The sequence below is a fragment of the Chaetodon auriga genome, chromosome 7 (genome assembly GCF_051107435.1).
Source record: "Chaetodon auriga isolate fChaAug3 chromosome 7, fChaAug3.hap1, whole genome shotgun sequence".
NCBI classification, from domain to species: domain Eukaryota; kingdom Metazoa; phylum Chordata; class Actinopteri; order Chaetodontiformes; family Chaetodontidae; genus Chaetodon; species Chaetodon auriga.
In genome coordinates, this window is record NC_135080.1 from 14,057,857 (window position 1) to 14,081,951 (window position 24,095).

At 44.0% G+C, this 24,095-nt stretch overlaps 3 protein-coding genes across 5 annotated transcripts in view; all 3 read right to left on the reverse strand.

Moving 5' to 3' along the window:
* Positions 1 to 290: 290 nt before the first annotated feature.
* On the reverse strand, positions 291 to 9,049 carry LOC143322925 (putative E3 ubiquitin-protein ligase HERC4). Its single transcript, XM_076734366.1, has 23 exons — positions 8,809 to 9,049; positions 8,004 to 8,160; positions 7,820 to 7,896; positions 7,426 to 7,653; positions 7,204 to 7,295; positions 6,998 to 7,125; positions 6,655 to 6,809; positions 6,277 to 6,332; positions 6,052 to 6,143; positions 5,875 to 5,934; positions 5,639 to 5,735; positions 5,326 to 5,506; positions 5,069 to 5,220; positions 4,391 to 4,510; positions 4,052 to 4,150; positions 3,745 to 3,924; positions 3,397 to 3,537; positions 3,027 to 3,193; positions 2,783 to 2,849; positions 2,610 to 2,680; positions 1,481 to 1,664; positions 1,113 to 1,215; positions 291 to 996 (listed from the first exon to the last, which is right to left on the reverse strand). The coding sequence occupies exons 1-23, from the start codon at positions 9,026 to 9,028 to the stop codon at positions 764 to 766; spliced, it is 3,060 nt and encodes a 1,019-aa protein (XP_076590481.1). The 5' UTR covers positions 9,029 to 9,049; the 3' UTR covers positions 291 to 763.
* A 532-nt stretch (positions 9,050 to 9,581) lies between these two features.
* Positions 9,582 to 19,192, reverse strand: LOC143322954 (NACHT and WD repeat domain-containing protein 2). Of its 2 annotated transcripts, none has more exons than XM_076734424.1 (10): positions 18,941 to 19,192; positions 18,710 to 18,798; positions 17,273 to 17,380; positions 16,631 to 16,828; positions 16,270 to 16,408; positions 16,040 to 16,188; positions 15,329 to 15,679; positions 14,870 to 14,971; positions 13,897 to 14,569; positions 9,582 to 13,172 (listed from the first exon to the last, which is right to left on the reverse strand). In XM_076734424.1, exons 1-10 carry the CDS (start codon positions 19,011 to 19,013, stop codon positions 9,997 to 9,999), a joined length of 5,058 nt encoding a protein of 1,685 aa, XP_076590539.1. In that variant the 5' UTR covers positions 19,014 to 19,192; the 3' UTR covers positions 9,582 to 9,996. The 2 variants fall into 2 exon arrangements, with proteins under 2 accessions (XP_076590539.1, XP_076590538.1); XM_076734423.1 differs by having other exon boundaries at positions 16,270 to 16,411.
* A 3,000-nt stretch (positions 19,193 to 22,192) lies between these two features.
* fchsd2 (FCH and double SH3 domains 2) overlaps positions 22,193 to 24,095 on the reverse strand; it is a 64,525-nt gene continuing 62,622 nt past the window's right edge. For both annotated transcript variants that reach the window (XM_076734881.1, XM_076734880.1), the window contains one exon: positions 22,193 to 23,556. In XM_076734881.1, the coding sequence (XP_076590996.1) occupies positions 23,464 to 23,556 (93 nt within the window). In that variant the 3' untranslated portion in view covers positions 22,193 to 23,463. The remainder of the gene's footprint in view (positions 23,557 to 24,095) is intronic.

Sequence of the window (24,095 nt, forward strand, 5' to 3'; positions counted from 1 at the left end):
GTAGTTAAATTTGTCTTTCAGAAAACTCATGATGATCAACCATTTGTGAAGGGGGAGGAGGTGCAAACTTTTTTTAATCCTTCGTCTGTGGGCCTTTCAGTTTTTAACCTAACTTTTTAATTTGATGGGTTTTTTTTATTATTTTATAAAAGACAATGCCAATTTGTTCACTAGGAAATTAAATAAACCAGGAAATAGCCAGGCCCTATTGGATATTAGAAGTTAGTTGACCTGTGGTTCTCAAAAAAACCCAAAAGATATTCAGTCTGATGATAAACTGCGAGCTGGGACTGTGTGGAAAGTCATTTATTTAGCAGGTTATTAAGGCACAAACATTTGCTGATGATTGAAGCTTGTATAACATGAACAGAAAGAGTGCTTCATGCCAGGAGTGACATATAAATGAGCAAAAAAAAGTGAGGTTATCATCTCAGCAGAGGTGACTGGAAGCAGTGGCAGTGGATTTCAGGACGGATTTTTCTCCTTTCACTCTGTCTTTGTTTAAAGCTGATTAACGTGTGGAAACACTGGTTCTAACTCTTTGTACTAGATAAATAACTCTAAGCTGCTTTATCAACACAAACACTGTCTAACAAGCGTGCAAAGTAAAATTAAAGAACAAAAATTTTCTCAAACTTCTAAATGACAGCGCATGGGATGCTGCTACCTTCATATGTGGGTCCCACGTTAGAACTTACTTTATGATATTAATATGTCAACGTTTAGAAAAAATTAGATTTGGCAGGTTTCTAAAGAAGCGACTTCAGCCGGCAGTGTCCTCTTTCCAGAAGCCTCTGTTGTGATTAATAGCCTTGATGAGCTTGGCCTGCATCGTCCTGTCGACTGGGTATCTCCGGTATATGGGCAGCAATAACAGAAAGTGACAGGTGAGGGATTCTGGCAAGTGGATATCAGAAGCGTTTGGCAAGACGGCGACTGTCATCTTGACGCTCTCCATACCAAGGAAGGGTACGCGGTCGGAGCCTGTGAGGAACACTGGCGACACAAACAAGGAAGAGCTCACGCTAAATGATCTGATGGAAACAGAGGGACAGACGACAGACGGCGCAGCTCTGACGTGAAGGCAAACTTGATCATTGATAAGTACTTACGAAAGAATTTCTGCTTTTCCTCTGCCGTCAGTTCGTCAAACACCTTCCAGAAGGTCACGATGTTCGGGTGCTCAGCGTGGTAGTCTCCTTCATAAACCGTGTTCTGTTTGGAAAAATAAAAATAACCATGAACAGAAATCGAACAAATTAAAGGGCGATGATGGTCCTTTTAGACGTTTCACCACACGTTTTATTCCACACGGTGATGGAAAGTACACTATTCAAGCACTGAACTCCAGTCAAATTTAGATTTGCCATTTTACACTTAAATCTCAGTGCAAACTACTTTAAAATTTCAATCTTGTTTAAAACATCTGATATTAAAATAAGTGCATCAAGATTAACAGCAGCATCCACATTCAGCAGACCTGCTTGAACACCTCCCAGTCGTAGTTTTCTTGGCCCACCATCACGGCTTGCAACTCCTCCGGCTGGAAGAAGTCCACCACGTTGACGTCACACACCTTGAGGAACCCTCTCTTGAACTCTTCGAACACTCTCTCCACTGATTTGTTAAAGGCGTAGTTGACAAAGGCCGCTACGAACTGTTTCCTATTTAAAAAAAAAAAAAAAGGCAAATATACTTTATATTCAGTAATCTGAGAGTGAAGCCCTGAAATCATCTTCAACTCTGGCAGCTAAACCAATGAGCTTGAGGTGGATGTAATGTCAATTTATGAAATCAGCGTATTTTTACTCTCTGTGTGACCTGCGATGACCGATGAACTGTGTGTTATCTATTGTGCATTAACTTGACCAACTGTTTCATGTTGGAGGAGGCAACCGCCTTCTGCCTTCATATCATTCAACCTTGGATGAAGCTTCCTTCCTACTGCTTGGTGTTGTCTTGATCCTGTTCAGGGTCAGGCGTTTAATATCAAACTCTGGTGTGTGAGCTCCGTCCTTTCAGCTGAAACTCGCTCTGTAAACCTCCTCTTATTCACTAGATGATACAAAGACAAGCTCCCTTTCTGTTCCTGAGTTATGTTGTAGATTAATGGCCAGAAAAGTGTTTCTGAGGAACTTTATGATGTCACACAGAAGGTGACCTTTGACCTTTTGGATATAAAACGCCCTCACTTTATCATTTTATCCTATGAGACTTTTGTGTGATGTCTTGTCAAAATTAGCCTAAGAATTCTTGAGTTATGGCCAAAAATGTGTTTTATGAGGTGACCTTTGACCACCAAAATCTAATCAGTTCATCCTTGAGTCCAAGTGAGTGAACGTTTTGAAGAAATTCCCTCAAGGTGTTCCTGAGATACCGCATTCAGGAGAACGGGACGGACGGACAACCTGAAAACTTCCAGCCTCTAGCAGCTGAGGGGTTTACATGCAGACTAGAATGCATGACCGGTGTGGTACTTTCAACAAGCAACAAGCTAACTTGCTAAAAAGGAGTGTGACGTGTGACCTTTAAGGGTTGTGAGACTCTAAACCTGTGCTGTTGTGAGTCCTGTGCAGACTGTTACACACAGCGATTCTGCATAAACACACCTGTTTGATGCTGTGACAGGTTTCCCAGCTTCTGTGGGATCAAGCTCGACCGTCTCACCACCCCAGGTCACCTGGAATGAATTACACTTACAGTTAAACTGGAATAAAAAATTAAGAGTTTAAGTGCAGAAATAACAGCGGCAGTCATTTTAACCATGATTTAGTAAACCTACCGTGAAAGTCATGTCCAGGCTGTCGACTACATCAGGAGTGTAGTCCTCCAGCATGCACCGCAAAGACCTGAAGACACAGTGAATATAAGAGAAGAACTATGACCTGCACATGTCACCTATAAACTACCAAACAGACAATATAACTTGTTAATCAAGGTGACAGAAGAATAGACTGAAACAGCACCAACAACACAACAGAAATGGCCCCAGCAGAGCAGCACTGTGTTGCATTTTTAAATCTTACTCTGCCAAGACAGGGTCAAAGTCCTTCATGTCATCCAGTGAGGGTTTGACGCTGAGCAGCTTCTTGAAGAGAACCAGTGGGAAGGGCATGTGGACAATGTTGTGGTTGTAGAGAGCCAGGCCACACAGAACGCCAAACAGGAAGTAAGTCTTCTTCTCCACTTTGGGCTGACAAAAACACGGTTAGGATGAAGCACAATTCGACTGTTGTGTTTTGTGCAGCCAGAAATAGGCCGATTCAATTCAAAGTCAAGATGCAACGAGTGTGAAAGTTCAAAGATTCCTGTTTTTTCTTGAGGAATTAGTTTAGTGTATGCAAGGAATAGAGCATGCATGAATACATGGTGTCCTCTTTCATGAACTGGTCTTACCCTGGGAGGAAACCAGGCCAGAGTCTCCTTCTCATTGTACATGAACATGTCAGACTTGGGAGAGAACAGCTCATCAAACACGTGCAGGAAGAGGTCGCTGTTGTTGACATTCATCACCTTCCTGTTGTCCACAAATTGCACCTACGAAGGACAGAAAACGGAACATAAACTGAATTATTATCAGCTCTAATCGTGAATATCACTAAGATTTTTTTCTCTTTTGTGAGTTCCAAAACTTTATGGCAGTGCTAAGCTAAATCACTGGGGTAACCCTTTGAACCATGAAGTAAAGCCACCTGAAGTAGCTTCAGGCCAGTAAAGCAGGCAAAGTTTTGCTGGAGTGTTTACCAAAAGCTGCCTTTGGAAGGCGCAGTGGTCGGCCGCCGCGAGCTGTCTGAAGGTGTCCTCGACCAGGTGAGTGCGTCTCAGAGTTAGCTGGAAGACCGGAGCCGGGGGGGAGTCTGGGGGATCTACCAACAACTCATCAGGCCACTCGAGCGCCAGGTTATGAACGAAACGCTGCACTGTCTGTGAGACGGATGGAAAGAACTCAAAACAGAAGGGAGACGTTCTTCAAAATGAAGGCTCTACACAGCTGCTGTGTAGACCTTCAGCCAAATGTTTCTGAGTGATCCACTCTGGATACATACTGTACCTTCGTTATGAATGCGAAGACGTTAAACACTTGCACCTTGCAAACGAGATTGAACAGGAATGGGTAGCGGCAGAAAATGGCGGGAGTGTTGTCGTCATCCTTCAAGAAAATAATGGACGATTCAGTAAGACATGATTTCAGCAATAAGAAGTCAAACAGAAAATAACTACAACTACCACCAGACTCACACAACACATGTAGTGAACACTTTGTTCTTGGTGAAATGGAAGTTATCAATATATTGACGTGTGTGTGTGTGTGTGTGTGTGTGTGTGTGTGTGTGTGTGTGTGTGTGTGATGCTGCAGCATTGTGTGTGTAACAGTATTGTATGTTTTTACCTCCAGTTTAGAAAACATCCGCCAATTAGTGAGGTCCACCGCTGGCTGCACTGCACCAATGATTTCCTCTACGTAAAAGGTGCTCAGTGGGACTTTGTAGGACTTTCCAGTTTTGTTTGCCTGTGAAAAAAGCGTATACATCATCACACATTATTCACAAAAGAAGAAGAATGGACACGTTTAAGACATGTAGAGCTGCACAGCTGTGTAACTTCAGACAGGCATTTTTGTCAATAGTTCTTAAATTTTTTTGGCTAAAAATAATCAATTAATCAGCAATGAGACTATTTTAAATCTCAGTCATTAATTAATTAATTCTGATCATACAAAAGGACAAATGTGCTCCCCCCGACCGCAGACCATTTTCTATCAGTTTCTTGCATTCTTCCTCCTCATGAACAACAACGTTTGGTACTCAATAAAAGCTCCTTTTGGTTTCTCGGTTTGATCGATCAAAGTAACAACTGTAAATGATGCAAAACAGGCATTTTGAGTGTGTGTTATACTGCTTCCTATGCAGAAGATCCCCTCTGGCCCAACAACCTACAGATCAAACTCTGTTTGTAGGCTTAGTCCCAGGATAACTGCTTTCCTTTCACCTTTGATCCCAGACTCGCAAACTATAACAGGTCTGGCATAAACCCACTGATGAATGCAATCCAAACACACTGCACTGACTTTGTAGAGCAGCTTGAGGACTTCCAGCAGATATCTGACTCCTCGGTTGTGTGTTGCCAAGAGGTCATTTTTGAGCATGAAGACCAGGGCGTTTTTGAACACCAAGATGTGCTTCATCAGCATGGAGGGTGTCAGGGAAGACCACCAGTGCTCTGCAGGACAAAAAAACACGTACAGTATATTCACACTGTGGGACTTACACAGCGTGTATCAAGTGAATATCTCACAGACAAAGAAATGAAGCTGTAGCTGTTTACTTAGTGTCGTCAGGGTCCTCTCGCTCAGATATGTGATAACGACAGCCAACGGCAACACCCCCTCCATGACATGAGAGTCCTCTTGGAGAAGGGGATAGTTCAGCAGGATCAGAAGGACCTCTGGTGATTTCAGGGCAGTGCTTGAAACCACAAGCAAGTTAATCAGGACGTTAAGGTTTACCTGGATGGAAAGGAAATCAAGGAGACAATATTGTAATGTCCGCACAGCATGCATTTGTAGTTTTCGCATTCAGACAACAAGACAAGAACACATTTTCCCCAATGATGCATGAAATGAACATATGTTCTTAACTGTTTTTTTGATCCATGGTACCGCCAGCAGCTGGTCGAAAGCTCTTTCTGCTGCCTCGAGGTCCACAGTCAAGGCGCCGGCTTCTAATGGAGGACCACTGACACCAACAGCAAAGCATTACAATACAAAAGATGCAGTCCCAACATGTGTGAATGACTCTCAGATCACCTTTTAGTTCTGAAGTTTACCCTCAAAACTGCTAAACATCACAGGCAGACAACAGAAAGGGGACTCACTTGGCCTTCGTGAAACTTGCAACAAGACTTGAACTTGTGAAAAACATCGAATTTATCTCTCTGTTGAATAAAGAAAGAAAGAAAAGGAGAGTAACACTGTGGTTACTGCACGAGACCAATTTGTCATATGTGCACTTCCATAATTACAGTGATAATATAAATTGGGGAAAAAAGGACCTGCTGGCCTCTGCGCTGCTGCGTGTCATTGTCAGCCATTGTTGCAGTTTGTTCTCATCCAGCCGCCCAGTGATCTGTCCTCTGTCCAAGCTCTTCAAAGACAGACGTTAGATACACTTCAAAAGCCAGACAACTTCATGAACACAACATTTATTTACACTTAAAACTTAAAAATAGAATTTGGGTATCTTCCTGTGGAAGTCTTTAAATAGTCAAACACATTACCTGTGCGGGTGAAGTGTAAGTGAAGTTTGTATTCCACCCAGCAGATATTTTCAAGTCTGCTTAAACAAACAAACAAAAACAGTAAAAACACTTAGAAATATCATCTAAATCTGCTCGTCTTAGATCACCTTCAACCACATCAGAACAAGACGAAAATGAGTTCATTTAACTGCACGTTTTACTGCCAACTGCTGAACATTTCTGAGGAACTACGCAAGAAAAGGGATCTTTAACTCAAGTCTTCATCTGACAGTCTTTGGCAGCCATGTTGCCACCACAGAGGAAGCGCTCTCATGGGTCAAGAAGATCACAGACAGATCCACCTCATACAGACGGCCTCATTAAAATCTACTAAATGTCTACTAAATGCCTGCGGACCTTTGGGTGTGGGTGCAGCACTGTCAGCGGTCCACGGAAGCTGTACCAGACTGGGAGTCAGACTGTCCTCTGGTCGTCCACTCCCAATTTGACCTTTGGCCCCGTTGCCAAAAGCCCACAGCTGGCCAGAGGAGCCCAAAACCAGAGTGTGACGTCTGTGAGACAAGAAGCAGATGTGAACTTAATGGGAAACTTCATATGATGTGAAAGTGCTCGATTAAGTACATCAGACGTTTCAAGTCAGATACCGTAAACATGATTTTATGATCCAAAATTAAGTAAGTCTTGTTTAATTTGAAGCACAGTGTTTCAATGTTCACATAAGCACCCGCATAGTTTTTACCTGCCGCATGAAATCTGTGAGGCGGGCCCGTCCAGACCCTCGACCAGCCTGGGTCTCAGCTCATCAGCGGAGGAGCTGTGGCCAAGCTGACCGTGGCGTCCCTCTCCGAAAGTGAAAACCTCGCCATCCTAGAAATCACAGCGTAAGTTTGGCACATTGTCTAAGTTGGATACACATACAGCTGAGAGGATTGGTGAAGGCTGAACCTTTGTTAATGCAGCAGAGTGAGCCTCGCCACAGCTGATGAACGCCACAGCCAGAGGTCTGAGGGCAGGTACCATACAGATGTTGAACCTGCCTGTTAGAGAGGAGACAGAATGACGATACGTACAATGAGATGAAATATATAAACAGGAGGTTGATGAATGAGCCCAATGAGCTGCCTGCTAAAAGTCAGTTTGTGACCAAGTGAAAGCAGTTATTTGTACCCATCTCGTCCACCCTGTTGAGCCCTAGCTGGCCAGATTTATTGGCCCCACAGCAGTACACCAGGCCTGGGAGTGTGAGGAACAGAGTGTGGGTCGCTCCGGCTGAAATCTGGGTCACGGCTACACCGGTCAGAGCTCGTACCAGGGCGGGTGTGTACTGCAGAGACACCTCCTTCCCCAGGCCCAGCTGACCATGACTGTTCAAACCCCACGAGAGGACGTCTCCTCCTGTGAAAGTGGAAAATGATGGAGATGGATGGAGGGGGAAAAAAAATATTAAATGAACCACAGAGTCTGTACACTTATATAAGCAGATGATGAAAAACAGGTAAAATGAATAGTCACTGTTCCACATAAACACACAAAGACGTCATCGGTGCGTTCACTGTCCTACCTTTAGTCAGTGCCAGGGAGTGGGAGTTTCCACAGGCGACCTGGATCACCGGGACTGGCAGCGGTATGGGCACTTTACTGCGTGTTGATGAGATAATAATGCGTTAAAGAATGAAAAGGCTGACGTTCAATTTTCTTACCACGTAGTCACTGTACATACTATATGTCCCAAACTGAGATCTTGCCTTGGTCTGTGACTGTTGCACAGCAGATTCAATGACACGCCGCACTGTCCGTCCTCTTTCGCACCCCAGGAGAAGACGTGTCCAGACGCAGACACAGCCAGACTGTGGTCCCGACCACAAGCCATTGAGACCACGGCACCCAGCCCCTCCACACGACCTTACACAGGACAACACAAACAGAAGCACGTGAAGGTGCCAAGTTCTTGTTTACAGTAGTGAAAAGCTGTATAATGTTGATGTACTTGTACTTGAGTATTTTCATTTTATGCAACATCATACTTTTGTTTAACTGAATTTATTTGACAGCAAGTTTCTACTTTTCACATTATGCTTTCTCATCAACTCATCATAATGTGATACAGATTAAATTATCAAACACCAGGATAAAGAAGCAGTTTATGCGTTAACAGCGACCCAATAACATAAAACTGAAAGGTTTTCTGCATTAAAAGTACTTTTAGTTTGACAGTTTGCTTATATTTTGCTGATAGTGTCTGTTTATCTTATGTCCACCCATGTTTCGCAGACTACGTGCATCAATACATGTCCGACTTGAACTCACCACTATGTTTCGTTCAGGTTACTTTCGTTGCCCGAACTGACGCGAAGGAAACGAAACTGAAACTCAACTCTGTTTCTTAGCCTGTGAGATGTTTGCTGTGATGATTCACGTTTAGCTTTCAGTGGATGCAATAAACTCATACGGCTGTCAATCTAAGAAAAGACGACAAAAAGTTCATACTTGGATAATACTACGAATATTACTGCACATGAATACTTCTTTTTTTTTTTTTTTTTGGCTTACCGGGCGTCCTTCCATCTTTACATTTCTTGCGTCCCAGTTGTTTCTGAGAGTTGTGTCCGCATGATAAAACGTCTCCATCCTTGGTGAGGAATAAAGTGTGCTGGTCCCCACAGCAGATGTCCGTAATGACCCCGGGGACAGTCCAGGACACCGGACTGAGAGCCGGCTGTGGACCAAACTGTCCGCTGGAGCTGTCTCCCCAACAGTGCAGCTGCACCATGTCTCCAGCTGAACTGAACTGATGAGAGTAAAGACTCCGTCTGAGATGGCACTTTGATGCTGCCTTCAGGGGCTGTCGAAGTTATCCATATCGGTTTCGGAAATGTGCACTTGAACGACTCATTCTGCGAGTGTAGTATATAGTACAGCTCTTTTTTAGGAGTTAAGATTACTGACACGATAACTAAGTTTGTTGCAAGGTACAATTTGTCATTTACTCGCGACCAAAATCACAATGCACAATCAGAAGTACTCTAATTTACGTTCCTACCAGGTAACAGAGAAGGCAGCATGAGAGCCACAAAGGTCAAATCAGATCTTTGACAGGTCACTTTCGATGTTTGAAGTTGTACGATAGTACTAAGTAATAAGAATAAGCGTAACATTTTTGTGAAGGTGAACTGGCCCAATGAGCACAAAAAATGTCAATAAAAGGTCATGATTTCTTTATTTTTTAAGAAATTACAGACAATGCTTTTTGATATAGAAAAGATAAGATAAATAAAGCATTTATACCAAATAATTTTATTTCAAATAACTGTGTGTCAGGATGATGTCTGTACATACAGCAGATAAGGCACAAACTGGTCAGCTGTTGGTCTTGTTTTTGTTTTCACAAGAGTTTCATTTCATACAGAAATGAAACTGGGTTCATGTGTTTGCAGTGAAGTGATCATCATCATCATCATCAACATCATCATCATGGATTCAGACCAGCTGAAAGAAAAGGTGCTGCAGTTTTTAGGAAGAGGTGCTTAGAAATGATCTATCATGTGTTCCACACACATGTAGAACACATAGGCACATACAGTATATTTATTCATAGATCAATATATACAAATAATAATCATACAAAACAATATTCACTTGAGCCACATTTACACCACAGGAGCTTTCTCCAGGGACCAGGACCCTTTAGAGGCACTTGTGGTGGCTTTGGTGGTTTAAAAACAACAGTGCTTGATTACCTTAAGGCCATGTGATGTTGGGGTTTGCTAGAGGTATCCATCTGAATGGTGCTCTGTCAAAGGGACATTGCCTCAGCTGACCATTCAGATGATCTCTGCACCTGACTGACTCCTCCCCATTGATCATAACATCTGAAATACAATACACTCCCACAGACCCGTCCTCAAAGCCCACAAACACACGCTGCCGCTTACACGCAACCAAAGTCAATGGATTCTTAGACAGACACACACTTCCGATTCTTTTGCCGTCGGCGAGTCGCACAACCGTGAGGACAGGCCTCGCATGCAGGGAACAGACACAACATCTCTCCAGAGTGGTGGGCCGGGATAAGTAGGCAGCGTAGCATCCGGTTTTATCCAAACACGCTTTAATGATGGGACCCTCGGCCTTGAATGAGCACAGTCTGACGTGAGATAGGTCCAAGAGGTTGATGGAGTCACCATCAGTGGACAGCAGGGCGTAGTTCCCATCAGAGGACATTTGGAAGCCTTGCATCTGACAGTGAAACATATGAGGCAACTGAAAGTGCCTGCACACCGTCTCCTCTGCTACCTTCCAGGTGTACACTGCCCCTGAGGCGGCCATCACCACCACAAAGTCAGGGTGCTCTGAAAGCGTGTGGAAAGCTACAACGTGCTCTGAGTTTGCCACACAGGAGAAGCGCTTGCTGATCGAGCCCGACCACAGACTGGCAGCTAACAGGTCTCCACGGCAGCGGCCAATGAGGAAGGTGCTTTCAGGCGACACCTGGGCGTCAGACAGATGCAGGTGTATGCTGCACACAATACCCCCGTGTGCCAGCTTCCAAACCCGAGACAACCGTCGATCAGAAATACTCACCCCGAAGTTACTATTCGGGGTGATCAGGACGTCTGTCGCTCTGCTGCCACTCATACGCAGGATGTTCTGACCTGTTTCTGTCTGCCAAACATAAATCTCCTCTGCTGAGAGCGTCACGAGGTGGATGTTATCTGGAGAAAGGCGTAGTTTTTCCACAGGACCATGGTGCAGGAAGCTGGCAATTGGAAGTCCTGTTTCTAATCTCCATCTCCACACCGCCTCTGACCCATCAGTCGTGTAGAACCACTCCCCTGTTTGTTCCACCACTACGTCTTTCACTCCACACCCCATTCTCTGAGCTGCACCTGCAGTGTCTATCGCCTCAGAGTCCCACACTGTCAGACAGCCGTCATGAGCGACACAAACGACATCTGAATCCATTCTGAGGAGTGTACGAGGCTGCTTGGCTGCTTCCAAGGAGAGGACACACTCCCCCGTGCTGACTCTCCACACCAAGACGAGGGGACAGGTGTCCAACAAAGCCAGGAAAAGGTGGCCATCCTGGGACAGCACAGCATAAGTAAAAGCCCTCCCCTGTGGAGCCAGGAACTGGTCCCACAGCTCCCAGTCACCTGTATCCCACAGTGTAACCCGGTGAGATTGACACATCAATAAAGTGTGGCTTTCGTCTGAGTAATCCGTATTGAGAATGTCAGATTTGTCTCCAGTGAAGCTTTCTTTGACAAGTGTGGGTGGTTGCGTTTTGGCCGCCACATCCCACAGGGTCACATTCCCTGTCGTCTCAACACATGCCAACTCCCACTCATTCTCACAGAGGATCATCAACGTAACTGCATTGTGGTTTGAGTTTGAACACGTGCCAAGGAGACTGCTGGTGTTGGTGTCAAATATGGACACGGTGCCTTCCTCCTGCCCACAGTATGTGTAAAAGCCATTAGAGGAGCAAACCAAACAGGTGACAGAGCTCTGACATTGGAAATGAGTCAAGGTCTCACTGGAGACATCAAACACACTCACAACGCTCTCACCTTTCCACCACATGAATAACTTTTTCTGACATGCAACAAACCCCTCAATTTTGTTCAGTGTTTGTTGCTTTGGCTGCAGGTGGAACTCTGTCTTCAATGGGTCCTTAAGCCGTAGGAACATTTCTGGGCCTGTCACATCCCACAAGAAAAGCTTGTCACATTGTGTGGAAAGCAGCATGAATTGACGGCTACTCTTCACTCCTGCAAACTTCAGCTCCTCCTGCTCACAGGTCAGCGATAGTTTGCCTACATCACACCCGGAGCCTTTCCAAAACCAAGCCGTGCCATCATCCATCACCTCTGCTACAACCCCACACTCTGTCCCTGCTGCCTCCCTAAGAGAAACTTGTCTGGTTTTGCCATTGCACTGAATGGAGGGAACAGATGAGGGAGCAGGGCAAAGCACTACTCCCAATCCACTTCCTCTTTTCCTCCTGTCCTGTCTGATGTCCCTGACATAAGGCTTGAGCGAAGGGAAGACCTCCACGTAAGAGAGGAGGCTCGTCTCCATCACCGTGGGCAGCTGCAGGGGTGAGCTCTGCAGAAAGCAAGAACTGGACTTCAATATGCTTGCCATGAGTGCTCTTTCCCTTGAAAAGCGGGAGTGAGATGATCTTTCCTCACTCTCCAACCTGGCTACCAGATCTCCCAGGAGTCCTGCTCGAACCATAGCCTGGTGAAACTCCAAAGACATTAACAGCCCGTGCTCCAACTCCTCCCATTTGTTACTTTCATGCAAGTGATGCGGCAATTCTAAGACCTTCCTCAAGTTCACTCGGCCAACCTCTTTGGAAGACGAAGCGAAGACAAACGGCTGGCTGGAAGGCTGCCTGTCTATGTATGTTTCCATTTGTGTGGTGTCTTTGTTCGGTCCAGATTTCTGGTTTACAAGAAGTGGTTTAGCATTTCCACAAGCCCATCGGCCGCTAAAATAGTCCACCATCGCTGAATGAATCTCCTGTTTTGCCTCATGACAGCCTAAATACCTCTTAGCCACTACCAGTTTGAAATGCCTGCTCACCCAGAACAAAACATGTGACCCAGCAACTGTCCTCCTGATGAGAAACCTCCTCAAATCCAACAGAAGTCTCTCCACGTCGACTTGCGGGACCCTCATATTGGAGGAAGGCCTCTCATCCCGCTGGACATACTCAGACAGCACCTCATCATCACTGGACAGCAAATCAGCGAGCTCGGCCTCAGTGAGCCCAGTTCTGGAGAGGGTGACGTACGACACGGAGCGGCCCACGATAGATGAGCCGTGTTTCTGCTCGAGGTGGTCCAGCAGCGCAGAAATGGATGAATGGACGCCATCAGGGAGAGACGACTCCGTCACATCTGAGTCTGACAGTGAGAGAAGAAAAGGGGACAGGAGGAGAGACGTGTAATTATTTTGGTATTGTCAACAAATCCCAGGAAAAGACCACTGGCTGACATGTTCTGTCATTATGATAAACACGGTCACTGTAGTTTACTCTGAGCCAGTCCCACATATTGCATACATGCACGTACATGTAAATACACACTAGAGCATTGGTCCAATAGCATTCCTTTATAAGGGTTCAATACATTTCATACAGCGCTGAGGTCTGAGATGCATCAGCATCTCTTCGTGCTCTGTTTATGCTAAAAAATCTTTCCATCAATGCTCTGAAAGTTGTTATTTCTGATGTCTGGAGAACTTGGGTGTTAGAGAATGTGTTGCATTAAAATAACCTATTTTCCACTGCATGGTACGGCTCGGCTCGTCTCAGCACGACACAAGCAAAGGAACAGTGGATTTCAAACAAGACATGGCTGTTTGTCACAAGGAGACAAACTTAAAAAAAAAAAAAAACCTTAAAAAAAGCTGAATTCAGCAAGACAAAAAGAAAAAAAAGGAGACTTTAGGAAATCCAACATCAGAGCTAAGCACCACGTACAGGATGGGGAGGTTGTAAAGTACTGAGACACGGACTTATGCATCATTAGTTTTGGTCTTTTCATGGGATTTGTTGACTGTGAGAAAAATACAGAATATCACAGCCTCTTCCTTTATGAATCTGTCTGTATGTTTACTGAGTCGTACCAGAGTGCCAGAGCGAGGTGTGCAGGTGCAGGAGTCGAGCATAGAGAGTCAGACGGCAGGAAGTCAACGCCTGGTTCACCAGCGCCTGTTGTCCTGACGTCACCCTCCTCCCTGAACTGCTCAGCAGTGACGTCAACATCTTCACACACTGCTTCCTGTCCACCAACCCCAGCGGTACACATACATACCCTGACTCCTTCCCACTGTCCTCGGACGCACAGTGCCGCGCACTTTGTGGGGCGATGGCTTGCAGGATTTGTGTTTGGTTAGAGGAAACTGTGAGGATGAGTTTGACGCAGGGAGGAAGAGGGGACGGAAGGCTCCTGATGATTTGAGGCCCAAAGCTGTTTTCGATGTGATCGAGGCCATCGAGGATTAGAACTAGAGGCTGTTTGGTGGATGGCATGAGGGAGAGGAGGGATGAGAGGCGTTCTTGAAGCTCAGACAGACAAACGTCAGGTTTTCTGCTGCCTGCATTAGGTCCTCTAGGATCTGTGCATGCTATGGCACTCAGGTCTTGGCTGTCTTGTCTTGTAGCTGTTGAGGTACAGTGATATCTACTGGCAATTTGATAGCAAAGGCTCAACAACAGGTGTTTTGGGGAGGGGTCGATTGACAGATTGCAAAAATAAGTGATAACCACAGGATCACAGTCTGGGAGCCAAGACTTTATCTGTGGAGAGAGAGAGAACACTTGTTTACATGTTATCAACATCATGGAGCCCAGATTCCTGTAACACCGCCTGACAGTGCAAATGTCCTGCAGGCACTGCATTGTCCTTGGGTTTGTTTGCACCTGTTTATTCGTTGGCTTATTAGTCTTATTTGTGAACCCTTTTATTTTCATTTTAGAGAGAAGGGGGTAGAGCTGCAACTAGTGATGGTTTGGTTCATAAAATGTCACAAAATAGTTAAAATACGGGCATATGGGCATTTTTGCTTAAAACGCTTCGCCTCAGTCCACACACCGTACCTGCTGAGCACAGTGTGCCATTAGAACTGCTTTCCCCGTGCATGGCCCGCCTGTCACCATTAGCGGGCGCTGTTGTTTGCTCTGCACCACATAAGCTCTGACCTACATCAAATGAAAAGTAAGCTCCAGTGATGCAGTGATGCAGTTCAAATCATTGGCATCAAGTTTCATCAGTCTGTCACAACACAGGAATCACAGATCAGAAGATATTCATGACGAGACTTTAAACTGCAGAGAAAAAGACAGCTGCTGAACTGTAAAGTGCTGAATGCTTTTATCCATTGATCATAACTGCCACACACTTTGTTCTGAATCTTCGTCAGTTATTAATCCTTCACACCACCTTCTTAACAATAAAGCAGCAGTGACTGTATCTACACCACAAGCAGTTACAAAATGAACATTTTAACGCTGCTTTTTGCCTTTAGAAATCATGCAGAAAAACACCTCCACCCTCACCTCCTCCTCTTCTGCGCGAATGACGTCATAAAACCGGGACAGGATGTCACACAGCTCCTCCTGCTCTGCCTGCTCCCTGGCCAGCGCGTCACCGAGCTGAGAGTCTTCGCTGGTTTCTGAGACGTTCACGCAGTCGATCAACCCCTCGAGGTCAGAGTACACCTGCTGGCACAGAGACTCAGCGTAGCCCCGCCTCCTGGCTGTCGTGTAACCGTGGCGAGGGTCACACTCTGTGGCGGTGGTGTAGACCAGAAGCTGGGAGGAAGTGATGAGACCGGGGAGGAAGCTGTCACAGAGCTCTGAGAATAACTGTTCATCAGTAGGTGTTGTCTTCAGGTCAAAGGTAGCAGCCTGGAAACACAGAATATGGAAAAATGAGTGTAATTCATATTTACTATTTCTATTTAACTTTTAAATTTGTATTTTTTTTTACATGTCTTGTGAACATGTGTGTAGTTTCTGATAAACCCCACATACTCCTTCTGTGAAAACAAAACGAGATTTGGTTTATGACAGGCTATTGTTTGTCAGTGACACATGCCTCCTGGCTGAGTGAAAGTGGGGTGTTTTTACTCAAAGGCCTTACTTAAGTGGTCTTATCAGAATGACAAATTCCTCCAAAAATTGGGAGTGAGAGCCAGGTGGTCTACAGAGTCTACAGTGAAGTGACAAATCAATGCTTATGAGAAAGTGATGGATGATGATTCTAACCTCGGACTGTGGCTGAAGCTGCGAGTTCGTCTGCCTCTTCTCACTCGCTCCTTTGGCGTTGACCACCTTGTGGATGTAAACCAGGCAGCGTATGATGATGTCATTATCAGGACGGCCGTCCAGAGCAAATCGCAGATCTGCGTCGAGGGCTGGAGAGAAGCCGCAAAGCACAAAATGAAATTAAACTGCAACATCGAGCAAAAACACACAGACATTAACAGAAATCTCACCTGATCTGCAGTAGCTCTGGGCTCTCTCTGGGCTCATGAGACCGCTGTGGACACACAGACTCACAGTGGTCTGAAACACCTTCCTCAGCTCGTCCTCTTTAGCCTTCGTGTTGACCTCCTCTTCCTCCTGGAGCTCTGCCTGCTGAACAAAAAACAGAACAGTTAACAGTTTAATAGAACATAGAAATACAAGAAATACAATTCGATACATAGACTGTGAACACAAACTCAGTGTGATTCAGAGGATTTACTCGTGTTTCTAATTGATTAATAAGGTTTTTTAATTGATTAATATGGTTTTATAAGAACTAAGAGAGGTTTATTTTTGTAGGACATTTTCTTGTGGGTTTCGTGTGATCACCTGAGGACAGCAGGCGTGTCTGTGTGCAGGGCTCAGGCAGTAGGAGGGAGGGATGCTGTTCTCGTCCCTCTGGTACACTCTCTCCAGCTCGTGGGTGCAGACGCCCGTCTGCTGGCTCTCCTGCAGCAGCAGCTGGTACTCTGACACCTCCACCTGTGCAGGCAGACTGGCTGTGCCATACTGATGTCCTACCAGAGCCTGCAGCACCGCCATGTGGACACAGAAAGAACAGCAGTTTTTCGGGACGCCTCGTTAGCACTGATTGGTACACACTGTTCATGGATTTTATAAAGAATTTATAGCAACTTATTTTTTACATTATGTTGGTAATGTACTTTATTAATGCATAACAACTCAGCTGATCAGAGTCCGGTGTCTCTCTTATTTTGTCCACACACTGGAATCTGGAAGTTTACTTTTAAAATACTTAAGAAACCTCAAGGTTCAACAAAGACTGATTTACCAGGCTGATAGTTAGTGCATGCTATGTTGCTAATAGCTCTTTGGGGCTGCTGGTCGCTCTGTATTACTCAAACTATCATTTAGCTGAATTTTTCATAACACCATGGTGCTTCTGCAGAGCCTGAGGCATGCTGTACTCCTCAACACTCATGACCAAATCAATCCTGCTGATTTATTTACCAGTAAAAAAGGTCCTGCGGAGCTCTCTCTGCATTCTTTAATCAGCTGCTGTCTGATGATTTCATCAGGCCAACGACTGGGATCACTGGACTCAAATGGGTCGATCACCTGCAGACACGCACCCGACATAATGGTAAAAACGATCTAAAGGAGAGATGACTGACAATCAGCATATGAAAGCACACAGTGAGGTGTAATAACAATTCGCCTGGCGGTGGCTCACTGACATATGATGTTCTTCTACCTTTATAATTACTCAAGCTGCTGAAAAGAGACAGAACAATGTGCTCGTTGAACTGCATCACAAACTAACACACTCCGCTCAGAGTCGCATTACAGCTGCTCAGCCTCTTTTTGTGTCAGATTTAATTAAGCAAAGTTGAGCATAATTGACTTCACTTTTACAGGAATGGCCTCAGGGGGATAGTGTGAAAGAATAAAGGATGCACACACCTGGAAGCTCCTACATAATACTGCTGTCGTATTACACGGTTGCCAGTGGACAGTGTTACACAGATGAGTCTTGATGATGCTTGAATCTGACTTGAATCGGAGCTGCAGCAACTCAGCAGTCATTACTGTCTAACGCTGTCACTGTCATTACAACCGTGTGTATGTGTGTAAAATGTAATTAAAAACAGAACGCAATCATTTGCAAACAAGCTGCGTTCACCAACAACAGTTTTAAAAAGTGTCCCTGAGCCCATGTAGTAACATCCTTTATACAATCATGTGTTCACAAAGTGGTGAACCTCACTCCATCCTCACTTGTGAACGACTGAGCCTTTCCATAATGTCCCTTTCATACCCCATCATGATACTACCACCTGTTACCAATGAACCTGTTTACCTGTGGAATGTTCCAAACAGGTGTTATTCCACATCTTTCCCAGTCTTTAGTTGCTCCTGTCCCAACTTGTTTGAAACATGTCGCTGCATCAAATTCAGAATAAGCAGATATTTGCAAAACTAAATGAAACTGATGAGGTCAAACATTAAACATATTGTCTTTGTACTGTTTTCAGTTGAGTCTACATCCAAAGGGATTATACAAGGATTGATACAAGCATCTACCTTTGATTCAGACACTTCACTCCTCTGAGAGAAAGATGCAAATAGAATAACGACGCTCACTGTGAACACAAACGACTTGTTTGGCAGCTTCATTCCAAACCAAACTTTTATCACAGATTCAAAATGAAGTTATAATGTTTCCTCTGGGGAGCAGAGCTGAACGCTCCTCCTACAGCAGCTCTAACAGACTTTAATAATGTGAGTGGTTACAGTGGGCAGCATCAACAGTGCATCCTGCTTCAGACAGTGTTATGCTGATGGTGTTTAAGGGACAGAAAAACTTTAAGAAAATGTCTTTCCAGCTGCAGTACACAAGAAAAACACACATACAATTATCATGAGAAAGCAGCAGTGTGTACTCACCCTGACGTCCAGTCCCAGTGTTTGTCTACAGTGCTCTCTAAGTCTGGGGAACACACTCTCTCTCAGAGCTCTGCGCTCCACCACGCTATCTACACAGAGCACAAACACCTCGATTCACACAATAACCAACACAACATGACCAAAGAAAGTGTCAACGTGCATAAAATCACCTGCTTTCTTATATTTGAGGAAATCCAGCTGATAGTTCAGTAACATGAATCCCCTACTCACCCTCTGGGTTGGAGCACAGATAGAGTTTCACACAGGATGAGCGGTGGGTGGACTCTGAGGGAGAATAGTCCATTTGTTTTCCTCTGCAGCGCGTGAAGAATCAATAGCTATTGTTAAAACAAGGAAAAAGGGAATAGGAGAAAGCTTTTGGCATGAACACATTCAATGACTCCGATACAAAGTTCACAGTTTGTGCTTCTCCTGCGCGTTGCTGTTTCTCTTTTGTCTCTCTGCTCCACTCAGGAAATTCTGGAGAGTGTTATCACGATCACACCCACCATCTGAAACGTCTATACGACACACACACACACACATGCACTTGCAAACACATATTCAATTAGGCAAATTCTCAGGTGCGTGAACGCGTGAGCACACACACACGAAAGCAGAATAACAGATGAACAACTTTTCAATATTTTTTTATTAATTAACATTTGTACACAATAAATACAAACTTTGTTTTTCCTTTTCTTTGTTTTTTGTTTTTGTACAGCCAATAATAATATGCAGAAAGACTTTTGCACCTGTTCTCATTATTGTCACCATGGCAAGAAGTCTGTGAGGAGAGAGAAGGCTAGTTGATCCACCACGCTGTTGACAGCAGCAGCAGCCGTGCAGCTGCTCCAAATCCAAGGATGGAAAGTAAAAGAATTTTACAATACGTAAAAAACAAAATAAAAATTAAAAACAGGCCCATTGCAGCGGACCAGAGGGACTGTTAGAAAGGGAAAATAATCATGTTCAAAGTGGCAACTGGCAACAAAAGCCATAAATCTTACATCTGACGGACTGATTGAGCGTTTATTGTGGGAAGCTCCGTGGGACGCTGCTGAGAACCATGAACTTCAAAACAAGTTTGGAAAGCATTATAAATACGATGTGAGCGAGCTCGAGGAGAGGCCGCCGTCCGAGCCGACGGCAGCACAGCAGCAGAGGTTTGGATCTGACGCTGTAAGGAGGTCCAGCGTGCTCAGCTTCGTTCGGTGTGGATGCTACACAACGCTTCTGAAAGCTGATGTGGAATACAGAGTGATGTTTCTACTAACATCAACTCCACCTCGCAAAGAGGAAACTGCTCAGTTTGTAAGCCCACATCAGGACTTTCTTTCTCTTCTTACATGAAGCCGAAAGCTGTGCCCCAAAACCACACCACATATTAATACTATAGACTATGTACTGACTTCTGCAGTCAGTATACAAGAAATGAATCGACTTCACAGTTCAACAGGAAATGTCTAATAATGCAACTTCGGAGCATGAACGCAACACAGACTGAAAGCTCTGTTTTTTGTTTTCTGTTTGAATTGTTTCCAGGTGTGAGGAGCTCACGTGTTGCACCTTGGGATATCATTGCCCATCAACGCAAAATCGTGCAAATTCGGTATCCGTACTGACAGGTTCGAGTTTTATTTTGGAATGTTTTCAGTGCAAACGCTTTATGCAAGCAAACCCTGTTTGAAGTAAATATGTAGGAAGGAACTGGGACACAGCTTTACGTCTACAGAGACAAACACCTCCTCTCTCCTTCCAACAATCAGCCACACAAACAGCCAGGCCTATCGAATAAAACCACATTCTCTCCAAGTCTTCATACAAAACATCCCTCTCTATTAGCATGTTTTTATTTTTTTAGTATTTGTTTTTATAAGTTAAGGAAAACACCAAATTACATTGTCCACAATTAGCTCTCCGTCTCTTTGGAAGAGCGGAGAATAAGAATAAAAAATAAAAATAAAAAAAAACATCAGTCACACTGAAATAAAGAGGATCCACGACAGAACCAGAATGAAAAGAAGAACTCTTTTCTGTCCATTCTGATGCTGTTTTAAGGTACTGCTACTTTCCAGGGAAGGTACAAATAAATAAAAGTGCTACACTGCCCTTTAGGCAATGCGTTTTAAAGGCTTGAAGGGTATTTAAGGGGGAGGATTTATTTACTTTGAGTAAAAAACACAAAAGAATTGTACTTAGCTCCATTTGAATGTCATTTGCTAGTTCTGTCCATTTAGCACGATGTATGTCTTTCATACATCTCTTCTGTTTTCTGGTCCTACCACTGTGAATCACAGCTGAAATGTACGACACGGGGAAAGCAAAATGATGAAATCAAATTATGTTAAAGGTTCTTTTCTCAGCTGTATCAAAGAAAATAAAACAGACTCACTTAGTGATGTGATGCAGATGCTTAGCAAGACAACAGAGAAAAGTAATACCTGCGAATGTAATGCATGTCAGCTAAATGAGGATATATGTTATAGGTGAACAAAATCACTGTGAGGGGAGATATGATCTGTCAGGATAAAAGCTATACAGTTCAGTCTGTGATTAATAAAAACCCCTGACCCCAAATATGGCCAGTGTCTATATCATCTCCAATAAAACTCTTCTTTGTCACCACATAGTGAATACCCACAATTTCAGTGCCTTTGAAAGCAGCACCGGCCCTCTGAACCAATCAGTGATACAAGCACACACAGGGTCACAGAATGAGAGGAGATATAGCGATGTGTGCGTAATATAATGTAACTGTATGTGTGTATATGATAGCCACCAATTCACGCTTACTGCCAATGGACAGAACAGACATTAGAGAAAAGAGGGAGAGAAAGAAAGGAAGGATGGGAAGAGAGGTGGAGAAATGAACAGAAGGGAGGATCCAGCCTCCTTTTTCTCTCTTTCATCCTCTCCTTCCCTCTCCTCTTTCATCTCTCCTTCATACTGTATTTACAATGCCCTTTCAATATAAGATGAGAATAAAACTTCCACTACATATCAGACATGGTACTCCATTCAGCTGAGTTAGTCTATATGAAAACGCTGTGCATAACATTCCTATGACAACAGTAATGTACTGTACTAATACACATTGAATACGTATGATGATAAGGACTATATATGGCGAGGGAAGGGCTGGCGAGGGGGGACAGCGCGTCCACACACCACCCAGTTTCTCTGTCCATTCACTTAAACCCCAACTGCAATCCAAATCATGACACGTTTGGCAAGTTTTACACTTATTCGCTCTCATCAAGCTTACTCTTTATGGAGCCCCGACTCTCAAAACATTCAGAAAAGGTTTAACAGATAAGTCAAAAATATAACTTGTAAATTAAGCTAAACTAAAATCTTTCATGTTCTCAGTTTAGTCTTCAGCTCATTTATTCTGGGACACATTTCAGCGTTTAAGACTGTGTGGCTAGCTGGCTTAGCTAGCTGGTGGCTAAATACACTGTGCACAAGCCTTTTTTTTTTGCTAGTAGCTACCAAGCTGAAGCTGACTTTTGGGCATAAAACTACACCAGCTACTGCGCCCAATGCTTAGCAGCAATATACAATACTGTAGCATTAGTCTATAAAGTCTTGTAACAGTAGCTTTAGTATTTTAGACAGCAAACTACTTGCTATGCTAATACCCTCCTTAGATGTTGCCTTCAGAGACAAACTGCTATCTTCGCAGTATTTTCTCCTCTTTAATGAGGACCATGATGGAAATATGTCTTAGATATTATTGTTTTCAACAATGTGTAGATGTGTCTCTTTTCTCAAAATGTCAAATAAACCAAATACAAAACTTCAAAGTTCGAGCTAGCGAGCTTTATTACTGTTAGCTTGCAGACAAAAATGCTTTAGCTACTGAGTTTATACAGTGATGCTACAGCAGTATGCAGTACAGCGTACGGACGATTAATGCAGCTGGTGTAGTTGTAGTTATGAAGAAAGAAAAGGCTGCTGCTCAGCGTGTTTAGCTACCAGTGTTTTCATTTAAGGTAGCTAGCCACACAGCCCATTGCTTCAAATGTCAGCAGTTTTCCCCATTCCTCTGTCATGTGCACAAGGAAAATAGAAAATGTGGTGTAGAAAAAGAAATTCTGCATGGGGAAGATAGATAAATGATATTTCATTTCAATGTGATATTTTTGACTTGTCTCATAACCCTTGCCTAAATGTTGTCAGTTTCAGGGCTCAAAAAGTTTTTTAACGTTTCATTATTATTTGTTAGCAAGTGAGTAGAAAAGGTGAATAATAACAAGTGATAAACTGCCTCACAATATCTTTAAGTAAGCTTCAAAAGATAAAAGAAAACTTGCCAAGCCCATCATTAACTTTCTCTCACACTCCACCCTCTCGAATCATTCGTCCTCCCCTTCCTCTTCCTCTCTTCGTGCTCGTTTTTGCCCCCGTTGAGGTGAAGTTTTAAGGCAAGAATGGAAGGACGGGGGAGGGCGCAGAGGGATGTGGGGGTGCCTACTGCTGCACTTCATTAGGAAGCTAATACGGAGATTATTTAATTGGATATCCTGCCTTCATCCCCTCGCTCTGCTCTCCTCCTCAACTTGAGGATGAAAGAAGATGCGGGGAGGCTGGGGGTGTAGCACGTGGTTCAGTTCAGTTTGCTTCACATCGCTTTGCTTCAGCTGACTTCAGTTCAGAGCAGTTCAGTTCCCCAGCCTGTAGGATACGCATGTCTGTCATCTGTTTTTATTTTTTATGTCTCTATAACTGCCTGCCAGCTTGTCTGTCTGTCACACCAGTGTGATCTCCACCTCCTCCGTCTTGTCGCTCTTCTCCTGCTGTCGGCGGGAGTGCTGTTTGGGGGGAGGAGGAGCAGCTCGCACCTGAAGAAAACACGATAAATAAGTAAAAAGTCAAAAAAGGGAGGAAAACTATTGTCGAGGTAATGGCAGAGATGCCCTATTTTTCTGCATTTCACAAACAACATGATTTCATTTCCTGCCGTGGGACACAAACCTTTCATATCCAGAAAGTAAAAAAAACATTTGCTCCCTACTTTTAGAGCCTTTTTAAATAAACACAGCACAAAATCACAATTTGGATTCACGGGCCAAACTCTTAAAACACTTTCATTTAAGAAAAGACAGTAACAAAGCGAGAACCAGGTACCAAAAAAGTTAATGTTCTAAAGGGCTGCAGCTCATGATTATTTTCCTTAGCGAGGGTTAGCTTAGCTCTATGAAATGTAAGACAATCGAGATAAATACAAATTTCATCTGCTAAAGTCCGAGCTGGCTGCTTCAAATTGCTCCTTTAGTTTGACTATTGACCCAAAGACATTCAGTTCAATCCATCAACCAAAGAAAAACACACACTGAACACTCGGAACAGTGACTGTTTGCTTGAAAACTGCCTTAAACAA